The 17,411-nt window shown below is 33.0% G+C and overlaps 2 protein-coding genes across 2 annotated transcripts; one reads left to right on the top strand and one right to left on the bottom strand.

The window, feature by feature from the left end:
- Positions 1-343: 343 nt before the first annotated feature.
- On the top strand, positions 344-1,911 carry LOC139862462 (heavy metal-associated isoprenylated plant protein 33-like). The gene is made up of 3 exons (XM_071851068.1): positions 344-425; positions 749-824; positions 1,362-1,911. Exons 1-3 carry the CDS (start codon positions 417-419, stop codon positions 1,751-1,753), a joined length of 477 nt encoding a protein of 158 aa, XP_071707169.1. The 5' UTR covers positions 344-416; the 3' UTR covers positions 1,754-1,911.
- Positions 1,912-2,290: 379 nt separating this feature from the next.
- Positions 2,291-4,373, bottom strand: LOC139862637 (protein kinase G11A-like). The gene is made up of 2 exons (XM_071851258.1): positions 3,826-4,373; positions 2,291-3,074 (listed from the first exon to the last, which is right to left on the bottom strand). The coding sequence occupies exons 1-2, from the start codon at positions 4,371-4,373 to the stop codon at positions 2,291-2,293; spliced, it is 1,332 nt and encodes a 443-aa protein (XP_071707359.1).
- Between the last annotated feature and the right edge of the window lie 13,038 nt (positions 4,374-17,411).

The following is a 17,411-nucleotide window of genomic DNA, read 5'->3' as shown; positions in this document are numbered from 1 at the left end:
TCCACTATGCCCAATCAAAGTCGGAGAAGACCTATCTTCCTTCGTTGCATCTTATCGATTTGCCTTCGACTCTTCCTTTTTTTCTTTTTCTCCATCCTTAACCGAGCCAACCTTTTCGCAAACGTTATGTTATCTTCATTAAGACTTTTTGAATCATTCATCAATTCAAATTATGAATCATTTGACATTTAATCATTCAATTTTATCAAACATCATGACCACCCGTATTTAGTTGGATCTGATTCTACCCAACAATTAAAAACGGTAGCTGATTCAGACTCCAACTTTAGTCGTATGTAAAATCGAATCTCCCCTTTTAACCAGTCCTCCTTTTTCTCTGTATTAATACACTACTAGTGCCCTCCAAGTTTTTCAGAACTCAATTCTATTCAAATTCTTTCAACGAATCAGAAAATATGTCTCAGGTAGTTTTTCTTTATCATATTCATATTGCATATTATTATTAATATTAATATTAATATTAATATTAATTATTTAACTACTACGTCCACGTGATATATACTCAGTAATAATATCAATATGAAGAACTTAGTTTTGTTAAAATGTTTATACGTTACGTTATGGCTAATTTTTTTTCTTCTCAGGGTTAAAGATTATAATTATACTCCGTATGTTATAGCGTATTTGTTAAGAGTATTTTGTATGATTAACTATATTTTTATATTTTTTGTATGGATCGATGAACTAATTACAAAATAATAATCTGGATGGGATTATGGGATTACAGACGGTTGTTCTAAAAGTTGGCATGTCCTGTGGAGGCTGTGCTGGTGCAGTGAAGAAGGTTCTTACTAATATGGAAGGTTTATTGTTCATCTTAATTAATTTCTGTCCTATTTATGAATCAGTTATTAAGTATTTGATCATATTGTTTTTTATACCTTATATTTATTATTTATTATTCATCAGTTGTATTATAAATTTATAATCAAAGAACTAGCAAGCTGATCTTTTATGTTAATATATCGCTTTCTAGATCCAATTAATATTACATGTACTGATGTACTCATTTACTTGCTTATTTTGGTATTTTTCAACATTTGCATCTATCTAGTTCTACATAACTAAAATATTTCTTAATTGTAGAAATAACTTTTTTGATGGAAAAATGAGTTTGCCTTTGAATACGATACCATATGATGCGGTTATCTTTTTATCTCTTCGAATACAAAAATTAGGATGTAACAAAAAAGTTAAGCCCTTTGTTATCAGAATCTCTTTTAAGAATATATACTTTCCAATTTCACAATCATTGATTCATATTTAAAATAGTCTTTCAGATAACATTTTTTTGTTAATTATAAAACTTGACATATTGGTTATGTTAAATTAATGTTTAGGAGTAGAAAGTTTTGACATTGATCTTGAGCTAAAGAAGGTTACAGTGAAAGGAAACGTAGAGCCAGACGCAGTTTTGCAGACCGTTTCTAAAACTGGGAAAAAAACTGAATTTTGGCCAAAAGAAGCATCATCATGTGGTGGTTGTAACAAAAAGGTAGACGACCCAGTTGCTGCACCATCTAATGAAACTGGGAAAACGGTGGAGCCTGTGGCTGCACCATCTTGTGGAGTTGCAAAACCAGAGGAACCTGTGGCTGCACCATCTTGTGGAGCTGCAAAATCAGTGGAGCCTGTTGCTGCACCATCTGCTGAGGCTGAAAAGCCGGTGGAACCTGTGACTGCACCATCTTCAGAAGCCGAAAAGGCAGTTGAACCTGTTGTTGTTGGTTGATCTTTTAGCAAGGGTTTGGATGTTGTTCTTTATATGTTGGTAGTTGTGTGTTTGTTTTGTTTGTGTAATGTTGGAACTTGTTTGACTGTAGAATTTAGCCATTGGAATAAATCTTGGCATTATAATTATAATATATATATATATATATAATAAAGAGCATATTTGTGTCTCAAAATTACATATATAACTAAGTAATATATAAGCTAAAAAAAGAAGAAGAAGAAGTCCATCAATAAAACAAGCAACTTCTGCTAATTCTTAGAGTCTTAGGGTGCGTTTAATTACCTCTTAATTGAATGGTTCAGCGCTGATTGGTTCAACACTGAATGATTCAACGCTTAATGGTAAACGCTTAATGGTGAACCATTCAGACCTCAGAATGACATGTGATGCTGAACTATTCAAAGTTGAAATAGTGTTGAACCTATATTGTAATATCCTCTTTTAGAATTAGATTTTTACAAGTAACTAAACCATAAAAACCAAATGATCAAATTAAATATAATAAACTAAAACATATTTTAGTAGTGTATATGACTAATAATAGTCTATATGATCATCACAATGCTCATTTTTGGCAACAAAATCTTGAAAAGTGACTGGTTGAGGAACGTAAGGCGGTGAAGCCCCACGAAGAAGAGCCCAATTCACTCCATCAAAGAACGGATGGTGCTTAATCGAGGGTGCACCCTTCATGGACCCCATTCGCTTAGCGGGGTCCTTGGTCAAAAGCTTAGTGATCATATCTTTCATAGCCGAAGAAGCCACAGGCTCTTTCGGGAACTGAAGTCCTCTAGCCAAAATACTCGTAAGTGTACAGTCATTATCACCTCCCCTAAACGGCGTAACACCATAAAATAATTCGTACACAAATATCCCTAAAGTCCACCAATCAACCGCATTACCATGACCTTCGCCGGAAACAACTTCGGGTGCTAAGTACTCATGTGTACCAACAAATGACATGGACCGTGCCTCAACTGGCTCGGCTATTATGTCAAAGGCTTCACGGTTAGTGGGCCGCGGTCTTCGTTTTTTCTTTGGGTGGAAACAAGTGATCAGTTTAGGCATGATGCATTTAGGAAGCATGCAAGAGGACAATGAGCCTTTGGTAAACATTGATGGGCTTCTTATGGCTAGTTCTTGACCTTGAACAAGTTTTGGGCTCGTCAAATCGTCGCATATTAGGCATAAGTCGAAGTCGGTGAGCATTATGTGACCGTCTGATCGAACAAGAACATTTTCGGGCTTTAGATCTCTGTAGATTATTCCCAACATGTGAAGGTATTCAAGGGCAACCACAATTTCTGATGCATAAAATCTGCATATATACACTTCAACTCTCTAAGTACTAAAAGGTTAATTTATAAACTAGCAACAACTACCTATGTACAGGTACATATCAAGCAAATTTCAAATTAATATTAGTTCAATTTTATAAGCAAGTAAATTGGGTAAGAGGTTTTATTGTACATGTTCGGAGAGCACGAGTATTACTATAATGTATGAAGCTTAGGGATGACACCCCACGAGTGATAGGTACGAAACTCTTATTTTCGCGACCCCACCCACTATGATTTTTCTTCACCCGTCAAGGCCCGGGTATTGGACAATGGGTTGATTTTTTATCCTGTGCCATGACTGCGGATAGCCACAACCCGCGAACAAACACATGGCTTATAAAAGTATACAATTTAATTATTCAAAACAAGTCAACACAAGAACAAAAGCTAAACATATATGCAAATGAATGGACTCTAAAGAAGCTTTTGGATTATATATATTGATGACCCGCCCACGACCCGTTAGCTGGTACAAAATTTATCCGGCCTCTGCCCTCCCAGCACGTGCACGTGTACTCACGGGTCGCAAGTTTTTTCTTGCCCATTGTAAACCTAATTCGACTTAACTGATTTATGCTGTCATGCTGCAACCACGTTTTCAATCCATTCCCTAGCGATCCCAAAATTACTGCTAATGAGATTTGAACGTGAAATCTTATATACAAATCTACCCGTAATATTGAGAGCTATGATCATAATAAAAGCAAAATATAAACTGGGGACTCTCACCTGACGGCAGCTTCATCGAACCTCCGATCAGGTTGTCGTTGACGAAGAACATGAAGATCACCACCGGGACAAAACTCGGTTAACAAACACGACCATTGATCAACTTCCAAACTAGCATACAAAGACGGCAAAAATGGATGATCCAACATTTTTAGTATCTCTAATTCTATCTTTGCTCTACTTTCTTTATCTCTACTAATCAATTCTTCCTTATCCATCACCTTCACCGCTAACATGCACCCCTCGGCGCATTTTAGCTCAACCAAGTACACACTTCCGATATCACCACTTCCTAGCCTTTGTACAAATCTTAAATCATCAAGATTTAGTGTCGCACCGTTGGCTTTCACTAGTCGACGAATGTCATCCTTGGTGGTGGTGGTGGTGGTGGTGGTTGGTGATTGTGCATTGTTTAAGGATGAGAAACGGCGGCTTAAAGTGGTCGTTGGTGATTCGCTTTTTGAGCTCGTGCTAAGCTTTAAACGATCGATGGTGGTGGTTGATGAGCCACGACTATGAGTGCTTGGACTGTTGTCGTTTATATCCATTTGCATAACTAAAGAAAATTATTGGTTTGAACTTAATTTCAGATTTCACTATCTTATCATGTAAACTATATAGTAGTATATGAAAGTTGTGTGCATTGGAAAAAAACTGGATTTATGAAGGTTGATGATGACGTGGACGCCAGGCCGGCAAAACGAGGGCTATGTCATGGGGCCCGGCCGGCTATTTACAAGGACCCGGTGATGACCCATAGAGCTGGATTTTTGTTGTATATGGATCGATTATATACGTTTAATTTCAACAAATCTTTGACCAACTCAAATGATGAGTAAGAAGATGCTAGTTAAACGGCTATTCTCAAAAAATAAAAACATAAAAATCAAAAATCAAAGAATAAAAAATAAAAACATAAAAATCAAAAATCAAAGAATAAAAAATAAAAACATAAAAATGAAGATTTTTTTTTTAAATGGTAATATATTTAACGGTTTTACAGAAATAGTTTTTCAAAAAAAAAATTTTATAAACATGGGTAAACCGGTTATTCATTTGCCGGTTTGATTGTTTGAAAGCCAAACCGATTATTCATTCGCCGGTTTGATGTTTTCCGACGTCACCGTTACAAGTAATTAGGGTTTCGACCGTGGAACCGTATTTTTAACCAAACCGGCATTTGAAATGCCGGTTTGTAATTTTATATATTTTTTATTTATGTTATGTTTGTGTTATTTTATTATGATTTTTATATAATTTTTTTCATTAATTAATTATTTATTAGTTTATAAATAATTAGATTATTTTTTATTTTTCATATTATATTATGTTTTTATTATTTAATTATAATAATTTATAGTTTGTAAAACGAGTTTTCAATTAATAAATTATTCATTATAACAAAATATAATAAAAGTACATTCATTAAAATAAAAGACTTTTTATTAAAAAAAAAACCATTAAAACACCCATACTATTACAATCATTCATAATACGATCATTCAACGTCCACGTCTATGCCCATATTTGTGTCCACCGGTACCACATCATGGTGGATTTGAAACCCGGTCACTCCTTCGAATTTGCTGTGGCTGTGGGTCGGGCTTTCAATTGCCGGTTTGGACACGTGGCCGACTCACATTCGCAGCAATTATGTCACGGGTTAGGGAATTATTGAAGAGGCGGTTGGTGCGAAAACTGTTAGGGTCAAACGGTCAAACCGGCATTTCATTTGTCGGTTTGAGTGAGAATTAAACACGTGTCCAAATCGGCCTTTAAAAGAACGGTTTTCCTATTTTTATAATTATTCCATTTGAAAAACCATTTCTATAATTACTATAACAAAAAAAAAACCCATTAAAAAAAAAATTCAAGGAGGTTAGTATACATTCTTATCCTGGGCCTTTAGACCTTTAGTTACAAATATTTGTGTGCCAATTGGTACTAGTTTGGCAAATTGTTTGATGGCTCATTTTCCATATAAGAAGAAGAAAATAATACCGTTCAATAAGTAGGACTCATTTAACTTCACCAACAAAAACTAACTTGTTGTGATGACCCGGAAATTTTCGATCAAATTTAAACTTGATCTTTATATGTTTTCGATACGATAAGCAAAGTATGTAACATTGAATCTTAAAACTTTGAACTGTGTTCATATATACCTTTGACCTTTGACTATTCTCGATAATTCATGAACCTTTAATATATATATATAAATGATTATATATTTAAATAATTATATATGATAAGTTATATATGTTATTGAACTATTATAAGATAACTTAAATAACCAAAACTTGTTATTTGAATATGTAGAGTATATTGAAGGCAAATGATTTCGAACATGATTTGTCAACGTTAACAAAGGATTAAATGTATACCTTGAATTAATCGTTTCAATATAAATAGTTAATATATTTACCTAAGTAACAAAACTTAATATTTAAAACAATATTATATACATAAAAGATAAATATATATATATATGATTACAATACATAATTGATGATTATATGTACATTGTAATATATTAAAATGTATAAATATTAAATATATGTTATTATATATATTATAACTATTAGATATTACATAATTAATAAATTGTACTATTAATATAGATACAATGTAATTGCAAGATAAATATTGTTGTTATACTAATATTATTATTACTTTCATTATTATTTTTAAAATAGGTATTAACAAAAATACTAATATATATGTATATAATTATAGATAAATATGTACTATGCTCATAGGATCCTAAAAAATCAGTTTTACATCACACTCAAACTGTATTTAATTTTGTTTATATCACTAAAACTCATTACTTAATTGTATCAATCGTACGAAGTGTTGAATTTAGTTATCTAATTATTTATCTTCATGTATCTGATTGAATATTTTGTCCCCTCTTCGTTACCAGTCCAAGCCAAATGGCATTGCAGCCAAAATTGATCAAATCATCTTTAATAAGCTCCAATTATATGATATCTAACAACATATAAGCCCTACACTACTGCAAATCGAATTTTAAAAACCAAAAACTCAGAAAAATAAGAGTTCAACCTCTGTTCTTGGTTCAAATTATCAACAGCTCGAAATCGTTTGTTTTTCAAAATCTATAAATGCAAAGTTGCTAGGAATGATCTAAGAAAACTATCTGTAAGTTTTCATACTTCAATTCTTTGTATAAATTTCTAATTTTGAAGTCAAAGTTAAAATTCAAAAAGTCAAAGGTTTTGTTCATCATGAAATTAGAATTCGTGTTAATGTTTCTGGATCAATTGATGATTCATAAAGTTTATATGAATGATTTACAACATAATTCATGTTGTAATTCCAATCTAAAACGCTCTAGAATTTAAGATTCGATTTAGTGTTCATAACACTCTTAACTGTGATGAACATTAGCTTGAAATCAAATGAATCTTCAAAATGTTAAAATACAGATACATTAGGAATCATTTAGTGAAACTTTCTGCAAAATTTGAAGTTCCAATTCTTCCAACCGATCACGAATTTTTGAGTCAAAGTTTTGGTTCTAAAAAGTCAAACTTTGTTCTACAATTAAATTAAAGTTTTAGGTGTTGTTTCTGATGAAATTAAAGATTCATATAGTTTTTATGAATCATTTAAAACACAATTTGAGTTATAACAATTATCTAAAACGCTATAAAAATTGAAAACATTAAAAAAAAAAATTAAAAACCTGCGACAACAGCTAGCTGCGAGGAGCTTTTTTTTATATTTTTTTTTATTTCGTTCCCAATTAGGTATAAACAATGGTTATTGATTTATTATATCTTGAAATATTTAAAACTCTGTTTTAGAAGATTTATGAATCTCTGGATCGATTAATTGAAAATGGGACGAAGCTGATGTTATAATGAAAACAAGTTAATTATATTTAGGTTCATAATAATTTCAGAAAAACTGGACTAGTCGGATGGTTAAGGATGTTTGTGTGTTAGCAAAAGTTTATGGGTTCGAACCTGGGCTCTGCTGTTTTTCTTTCTGAAGCCTTTTTAAGGTAGAATTTATTATTTATAATAATATTGTTATTATTATTAATATGATTAATATATGTATTATTATTAGTAGTATTAGAAATTATCATTTTGGTAATAACATTAGTATCATTATTTTTTTTTATCATTATTACTATTAGTATTAAAATCATTATTTTTATTACTATTATCTGTAGTGACCCGAACTTTTCCATGTTTATATATATTAAATGAAATTGATATTTACATGATTAAGTGTTTCCAACATGTTAAGCAATCAAACTTGTTAAGACTTGATTAATTGAAATAGGTTTCATATAGACAATTGACCACCCAAGTTGACCGGTGATTCACGAACGTTAAAACTTGTAAAAACTATATGATGACATATATATGATTATATATATAGTTAACATGATATTATGATAAGTAAGTATCTCATTAGGTATTTTAACAATGAGTTATATACGTAAAATTGTGTTTATTGAATTAAGAAACTCGAAACGATATATATAACGATTATCGTTATAACAACGTCTTACTAATTACATATGAATCATATTAAGATATTGTTACACTATGTTTAATCATGATAAATAATAAGTAAACATGTCATTATGTATATTAACAATGAATTACATATGTAAAAACAAGACTACTAACTTAAGGATTTCGAAACGAGACATATATATAGCGATTATTGTTGTAACGACATTTAAATGTATATATATCATATTAAGATATATTAATATATCATAATATCATGATAATATAATAATTTAACATCACATTAGATATAATAAACATTGAGTTAACAACATTTAACAAGATCGTTAACTTAAAGGTTTCAAATCAACATTTACATGTAACGACTAACGATGACTTAACGACTCAGTTAAAATGTATATACATGTAGTGTTTTAATATATATTCATACACTTTTGAAAGACTTCAAGACACTTATCAAAATACTTCTACTTAACAAAAATGCTTACAATTACATCCTCGTTCAATTTCATCAACAATTCTACTCGTATGCACCCGTATTCGTACTCGTACAATACACAGCTTCTAAATGTATGTACTATTGGTATATACACTCCAATGATTAGCTCTTAGCAGCCCATGTGAGTCACTTAACACATGTGGGAACATCATTTGACAACTAGCATGAAATATCTCATAAAATTATAAAAATATTAGTAATCATTCATGACTTATCTACATGACATATCTAATCCATATACCAACGACCAAAAATACATACAAATACTTTCATTCTTCAATTTTCTTCATTTAATTGATCTCTCTCAAGTTCCATCTTCAAGTTCTAAGTGTTCTTCATAAATTCTACAAGTTCTAGTTTCATAAAATCAAGAATACTTCCAAGTTTACTAGCTCACTTCCAATCTTGTAAAGTGATCATCCAACCTCAAGAAATCCTTGTTGTTTATAGTAAGATATCATTCTAAATTAAGGTAATACTCATATACAAACTTTGATTCAGTTCCTATAACTATTACTATCTTAATTCGAGTGATAATCTTACTTGAACTTGTTTTCGTGTCATGATTCTACTTCAAGAACTTTCAATCCATCCAAGATCCTTTGAAGCTAGATCATTTCTTGTCACTTCTAGTAGGTTTACCTACTAAACTTGAGGTAGTAATGATGTTCATAACATCATTCGATTCATACATATAAAACTATCTTATTCGAAGATTTGAACATGTAATCACTAGAACATAGTTTAGTTAATTCTAAACTTGTTCGCAAACAAAAGTTAATCCTTCTAACTTGACTTTTAAAATCAACTAAACACATGTTCTATATCTATATGATATGCTAACTTAATGATTTAAAACCGGAAAACATGAAAAACACCGTAAAACCGGATATACGCCGTCGTAGTAACACCGAGGGCTGTTTTGGGTTAGTTAATTACAAACTATGATAAACTTTGATTTAAAATTTGTTATTCTGGGAAAATGATTTTTCTTATGAACATGAAACTATATCCAAAAATCATGGTTAAACTCAAAGTGGAAGTATGTTTTCCAAAATGGTCATCTAGACATCGTTCTTTCGACTAAAATGACTACCTTTACAAAAATGACTTGTAACGTATATTTCCGACTATAAACCTATACTTTTTATGTTTATATTCATAAAATATAGTTCAATATGAAACCATAGCAATTTGATTCACTCAAATCGGATTTAAAACGAAGAAGTTATGGGTAAAACAAGGTTGGATATTTTTTGATTGTTGTAGCTACGGGAAATATTGTAATAATTCTATAAAAATCATATCCTAGCTAACTTATATTGTATTATACATGTATTCTAATATATTATGTAATCTTGGGATACCATAGACACGTATGCAAATGTTTTGACATATCATATCGACCCATGTATATATATTATTTGGAACAACCATAGACACTCTATATGCAGTAATGTTGGAGTTAGCTATACAGGGTTGAGGTTGATTCCAAAAATATATATACTTTGAGTTGTGATCTAGCCTGAGACATGTATACACTGGGTCGTGGATTGATTCAAGATAATATATATCGATTTATTTCTGTACATCTAACTGTGGACAACTAGTTGTAGGTTACTAACGAGGACAGCTGACTTAATAAACTTAAAACAGTAAAAAAGTATTAAAAATGTTGTAAATATATTTTGAACATACTTTGATATATATGTACATATTTGTTATAGGTTCGTGAATCGACCAGTGGCCAAGTCTTACTTCCCGACGAAGTAAAAATCTGTAAAAGTGAGATATAGTCCCACTTTTAAAATCTAATATTTTGGGATGAGAATACATGCAGTTTTATAAATGTTTTACGAAATAGACACAGGTAATTGAAACTACATTATATGGGTGAATGATCGAAGCCGAATATGCCCCTTTTGCTTGGTAACCTAAGAATTAGTAAACCGATCTACTAATTGACGCGAATCCTAAAGATAGATCTATTGGGCCTATCGAACCCCATCCAAAGTACCGGATGCTTTAGTACTTCGAATTCGTTTATATCATGTCCGAAGGATTTCTCGGAATGATAAGGGATATTCTTATATGCATCTTGTTAATGTCGGTTACCAGGTGTTCACCATATGAATGAATTTTATCTCTATGTATGGGATGTATATTGAAATATGAAATCTTGTGGTCTATTATTATGATTTGATAATATATAGGTTAAACCTATAACTCACCAACATTTTTGTTGACGTTTTAAGCATGTTTATTCTCAGGTGATTATTAAGAGCTTCCGTTGTTGTATACTAAAATAAGGACAAGATTTGGAGTCCATGCTTGTATGATATTATGTAAAAACTGCATTCAAGAAACTTATTTTTGATGTAATATATTCTTATTGTAAACCATTATGTAATGGTCATGTGTAAACGGTATATTTTAGATTATCATTATTTGATAATCTACGTAATATTTTTTAAACCTTTATCGATAAAATAAAGGTTATGGTTGTTTTAAAAATGAATGCAGTCTTTGAAAAACGTCTCATATATAGGTCAAAACCTTGCGACGAAATCAATTAATATGGAACGTTTATAATCAATATGAACGGGACATTTCAGTTGGTATCTGAGCATTGGTCTTAGAGAACCAGAAAATTGCATTAGTGTGTCTTACCGAGTTTGTTAGAATGCATTAGTGAGTCTGGACTTCGACCGTGTTTTTCTTCAAAAACGATTGCTTAACATTTTTGTTGTTGGAAACTATATATTATTAACATGTTAATATTATGTGATATATTAATATCTTAACGTGTTTGATATTGTGTGATAGATGTCTACCTCTAGTACAAATCCCATTGATTCACCTAATAATAATGAAGAGTCGAATATATTTTGGGAAGATTCACAAATTCCCGAAGAGGAACCGGAAGAGGAGGAACCGGAAGAAGAGGAAGAGGAATCGGAAGAGGAGGAACCAGAAGAAGAAGAGGTTCCGAAGGAAGAAATATTGATACCTATAGTAAATCGATTAAATAAAAGAAAATCCTCAACCAACGGACCAAAGTTAATAATGGTCAATGGTGTTTCCGCCGAGGAAGCAAAATATTGGGAAGATTACCAATTTTTCAATAAATCGGATCCCGATGAGGATTCCGATGATGTTATAGAAATTACCTCGACCCAATTTAATAAAGCGAAAGAAAATAATAAGGGAAAAGGTATAAAAATAGAGAAACCCGATTCCAACCCCGATGAACTTTATATGCATCGACAACATCCGTATTTCTTAAAATGTAACAATGACCCGGGAACCTCTAAACCATCAGGTTTTTCTAAACCATTATGGAAAACGATGGCTCGTATTAGAGGAACACCATATATTCCTAGAAAATTAGGAAAAAGAACCAAGTCCGAAGAAGAAGAAATCGGTGATTCAGATTAGAGGGTTGTAATCATGTTGTGTATTATATGTATTGTAGTGTACTTGTACTTTTATGTTCTATGTAAAAATTACTTGTATTGTTTGTTAATTATCTTTTACGAATCTAATCCTTGTCTATTTTACAGTATAAAAACAAAATGGACGTTAAGGGTAGACAATCGAATATTTTAGAAGACCTACCAGAGGATATGATTGAGAAAATCTTGTCTAGAGTCGGTCAGAATTCATCAACACATTTAGTTATGGCGAAATTAACTTGTCAAACATTTGAAAGACTTTCCAGAAATGCCTTAGTTTATAAAAGGCTTTCCTTTGATAGGTGGGGTATATCACATTGGGGAGACCGTAAGTTACGCTATGTTTTATTTAAAGCATTAAATGCGGGGAACCCAAATACAATTTTACGCTACGGGTTAAGAACCTATTTTGACTCAACATATCCCAACATAGGATTTCGTGAATTAGAAAGAGCTTCTAACATGCAACATAAAGAAGCATGTTATGCTTACGGGTTAGTGATGTTCGCTTCTTACCAAAGTGAGAAAAAGAACATCGGATTGCAACTTTTAAATAAAACCTTCCCACAAGTGACGGATTCAGTAGTTGGGGTGATAAACAAGGTTTTTAGATTGTTACGGGGCTGTTGGACATTACGAAACCCTCGTCCTTTTGACGACATTACAACATGCTGCCTAGCCAATGGTCATAACGGTTATTTTCCACAATACCAAGGATGGGAAGTCGTCTTAGTAAAACCAGAATGCATGACTTGTTTCTGGACTTATGAATTACGTGTCTTTATTTCCTTTGCTGAACAACTTGCGTATTAACTAGATTTATCTTCAAAACTGTCCTGTATCATAGTGTACTATATTTTATGTTATATGTAATATAGCGAAGTTGTAAGTTTGAAGAATATTTGTATGTGATATATTATTATAATCAGTTTTTCACATGGAATTGTAGTAGTTGAATTGTATATTAGCTACTAAGTATGAACTTAACGGGTAGGTAGTACCCGAATTTAAACTTATAAAACGCTAATATGAAGAAAAAGCTTTTATAAATGAGTTCATATTATGCTACGAAATACTATTGACTACTCTTAATATTCTGTATGATTAACTCGATTCAGTTGGCTATTTTGAAGGAAATGGCACCGACTACTCGACACACCATGAATATGAGCGAAGAGGAATTTCGTACCTTTCTTGCTGCAAACATAGCCGCAGTACAGGCTGCGCTACATACCAACAATAACTCTGAATCTAGCAATGTAGCTAACGGTGCAAGAAATCGTGTAGGATGCTCCTACAAAGAATTCACTGCCTGCAAACCTTTGGAATTTGATGGAACCGAAGGACCAATTAGATTGAAACGGTGGACCGAGAAAGTCGAATCGGTGTTTGCCATAAGTAAGTGTACTGAAGAGGACAAAGTTAAGTACGCTACGCATACCTTCACAGGTACTGCGTTAACGTGGTGGAACACCTATCTTGAACAGGTAGGACAAAATGCTGCTTACGTACTACCGTGGTCGGCATTCAAGCAATTGATGAACGAGCAGTACCGTCCTAGAAACGAAGTCAATAAACTCAAGGCAGAACTTAGAGAGTTACGAACACAAGGGTTCGACGTTACCACATATGAACGACGATTCACAGAGTTGTGCCTATTATGTCCGGGAGCATTCGAAGATGAAGAAGAGAAGATCGACGCGTTTGTAAAAGGGTTACCAATAAGGATTCAAGAAGATGTGAGTTCACACGAGCCCGCTTCTATACAGAAGGCAAGTCGAATGGCTCATAAATCAGATTGAGGGAAGAATTAAAGAGCAGGCGGCCGAAGAAGTCAACACGAAACAACTCAAGAGGAAGTGGGAGGAAAACGGTGACAAGAGTCACCAGTACAACAACAACAACAACAACAATTACAACCACAATCGCAACAACTATCCCAACAACCGCAACAACAATCGCAACAATAACCGCAATCCTAACAATAACTACAACAAACATCTCAACAATAACAACAACTACAACAACCGTTTCAACAATAATAACAATCCCAACAACAACCTCAATAACAACAACGGCAACAAAAACCAAAAACAGCCATGTCATAGGTGTGAAGAAAATCATCAGGGGTTTTGCACGACATTTTTCAACAGGTGTAAAAGAAATGGTCATATCGCGACAAAGTGTGAGGTCTACGGACCAAAGTTTAACAGAACTAAAGGAACAAATAATGTCGGAACAATTAATGCCGAAACGAATAGTGTCGGAGCAAGTAATACAAACGCTGTTTGTTATAAATGTGGAAAACCGGGCCACATTATTAGAAATTGCCCGAATCAGGGGAATACTAATGGGCAGGGCCGTGGAAGAGTTTTCAATATTAATGCGGCAGAAGCACAGGAAGACCCGGAGCTTGTTACGGGTAGGTTTCTTATTGACGATAAATCTGCTTATGTTTTATTTGATTCGGGTGCAGATAGAAGCTATATGAGTAGAGAATTTTGTGCTAAATTAAGTTGCCCATTGATGCATTTGGATAGTAAATTTTTACTCGAATTAGCAAACGGTAAATTAATTTCAGCAGATAATATATGTCGGGAGAGAGAAATAAAACTGGGGGATGAAACGTTTAAAATTGATTTAATACCAGTCGAGTTAGGGAGTTTTGATGTAATAATTGGCATGGACTGGTTGAAAAAGGTGAGAGCAGAGGTCGTTTGTTACAAAAATGCGATTCGCATTATGCGTGAAAAAGTAAAACCTTTAATGGTGTACGGAGAAAAGAACAACGCGAAATTAAATCTTATTAGTAGTTTGAAGGCGCAAAAACTAATAAGAAAAGGTTGTTACGTCATTCTAGCACACATCGAGGAAGTTAAACCTGAAGAAAAGAACATCAGTGATGTTCCCATCACAAAAGAATTTCCCGATGTATTTCTGAAAGAATTACCGGGATTACCCCCACATCGATCCGTTGAATTTCAAATAGACCTTGTACCAGGAGCTGCACTAATAGCTCGTGCTCCATACAGACTCGCACCCAGCGAAATGAAAGAATTACAAAGTCAGTTACAGGAACTTTTAGAGCGTGGTTTCATTTGACCAAGCACATCACCATGGGGAGCTCCTGTTTTGTTTGTCAAGAAGAAAGATGGTACATTTAGGTTGTGTATCGACTACCGAGAGTTGAACAAACTTACCATCAAGAACCGCTACCCACTACCGAGAATCGATGACTTATTTGATCAACTACAAGGCTCGTCTGTTTATTCGAAGATCGATTTACGTTCTGGATATCATCAAATGCGGGTGAAGGAGGATGATATTCCAAAGACTGCTTTTAGGAAGCGTTACGGTCATTGCGAGTTTATGGTTATGCCGTTTGGATTGACTAACGCACCAGCTATGTTCATGGACCTCATGAACCGAGTGTATGGGCCATATCTTGACAAGTTTGTCATTATTTTCATCGATGACATACTTATTTACTCGAAGAATGATCAACAGCACGAAGAACATTTGATAAAAGTGCTAGAGTTGCTGAGAAAAGAAAAACTGTACGCTAAGTTTTCAAAGTGTGCATTTTGGTTGGAAGTAGTTCAATTCCTCGGTCACATAGTGAACAAAGAAGGTATTCAGGTAGATCCAGCAAAGATTGAAACCGTTGAAAAGTGGGAAACCCCGAAAAATCCGAAACACATACGCCAGTTTTTAGGACTAGCTGGTTACTACAGAAGGTTCATCCAAGACTTTTCCAGAATAGCAAAACCCTTGACTGCATTAACGCATAAAGGGAATAAATTTGAATGGAAAGATGAACAAGAGAAAGCGTTTCAATTGTTAAAGAAAAAGTTAACTACGGCACCTATATTGTCATTACCTGAAGGGAATGATGATTTTGTGATATATTGTGACGCCTCAAAGCAAGGTCTCGGTTGTGTATTAATGCAACGAATGAAAGTAATTGCTTATGCGTCTAGACAATTGAAGATTCACGAACAGAATTATATGATGCATGATTTGGAATTAGGCGCTGTTGTTTTTGCATTAAAGACTTGGAGGCACTACTTATATGGGGTCAAAAGTATTATATATACCAACCACAAAAGTCTTCAACACATATTTAATCAGAAACAACTGAATATGAGGCAGCGTAGGTGGATTGAATTGTTGAATGATTACGACTTTGAGATTCGTTACCACCCGGGGAAGGCAAATGTGGTAACCGACGCCTTGAGCAGAAAGGACAGAGAACCCATTCTAGTAAAAGCTATGAATATAATGATTCACACTAACTTTACTACTCAAATAAAGGAGGCGCAACAAGGAGTTTTAAAAGAGGGAAATTTAAAGGATGAAATACCCAAAGGATCGGAGAAGCATCTTAATATTCGGGAAGACGGAACCCGGTATATGTAATGACCCGCACTTTTTCGATCATTCTATATTTATAAGATTAATATTTACATAAATTAAACCTTACCAACATGACAAGCAATCCAAATTGTTGAGACTTATGTCTTCGAAAAGAGTTTTACACAACGTTTGACCGTCCAATTTGACCGATGATATCACGAACTATATAACATACGATAATTATACGTTTATGTATATATATGTATTTATATATATTTAACATGATCTAAGGATGTTTAACATCTCATTGGGTACTAATAACAATGAGTTATAAGTATATTTTGAAACTACTAACTTAAGTTTTCAAAACGATAACTATACGTAACGTTCTTCGACATAAATACTTATAACCTATAATACTTATACATGCATCGTATAGATATGTATTTTATCACTTTTAAAGGGCTTACATACATAAAACAATATAAGTATATTTACAAAAGATAGCTATATTTGAATCCTCGTTCCGTTTTCTCAAAGATTTCTACACGTATATCTAGGGTATATGTACCCGTATCATACGCAGCTTCTAGATGTATTTACTATTGGTATATACCAATAAAAATCTGCTCCTTAGCAGCCTTAAATGATTAAGAAACATGTGGAACCAACCATTTATCAAGTAGCATGAATTATTTAGCAAGAAAACAAAGTTAGGTATCTTTTTTTTCCTTTATAACCTAAAAACGTTTTTATGCA

This window comes from Rutidosis leptorrhynchoides, chromosome 8 (assembly GCF_046630445.1).
Source record: "Rutidosis leptorrhynchoides isolate AG116_Rl617_1_P2 chromosome 8, CSIRO_AGI_Rlap_v1, whole genome shotgun sequence".
Classification (NCBI taxonomy): domain Eukaryota; kingdom Viridiplantae; phylum Streptophyta; class Magnoliopsida; order Asterales; family Asteraceae; genus Rutidosis; species Rutidosis leptorrhynchoides.
This window is presented reverse-complemented; position numbering and strand designations above follow the sequence as displayed.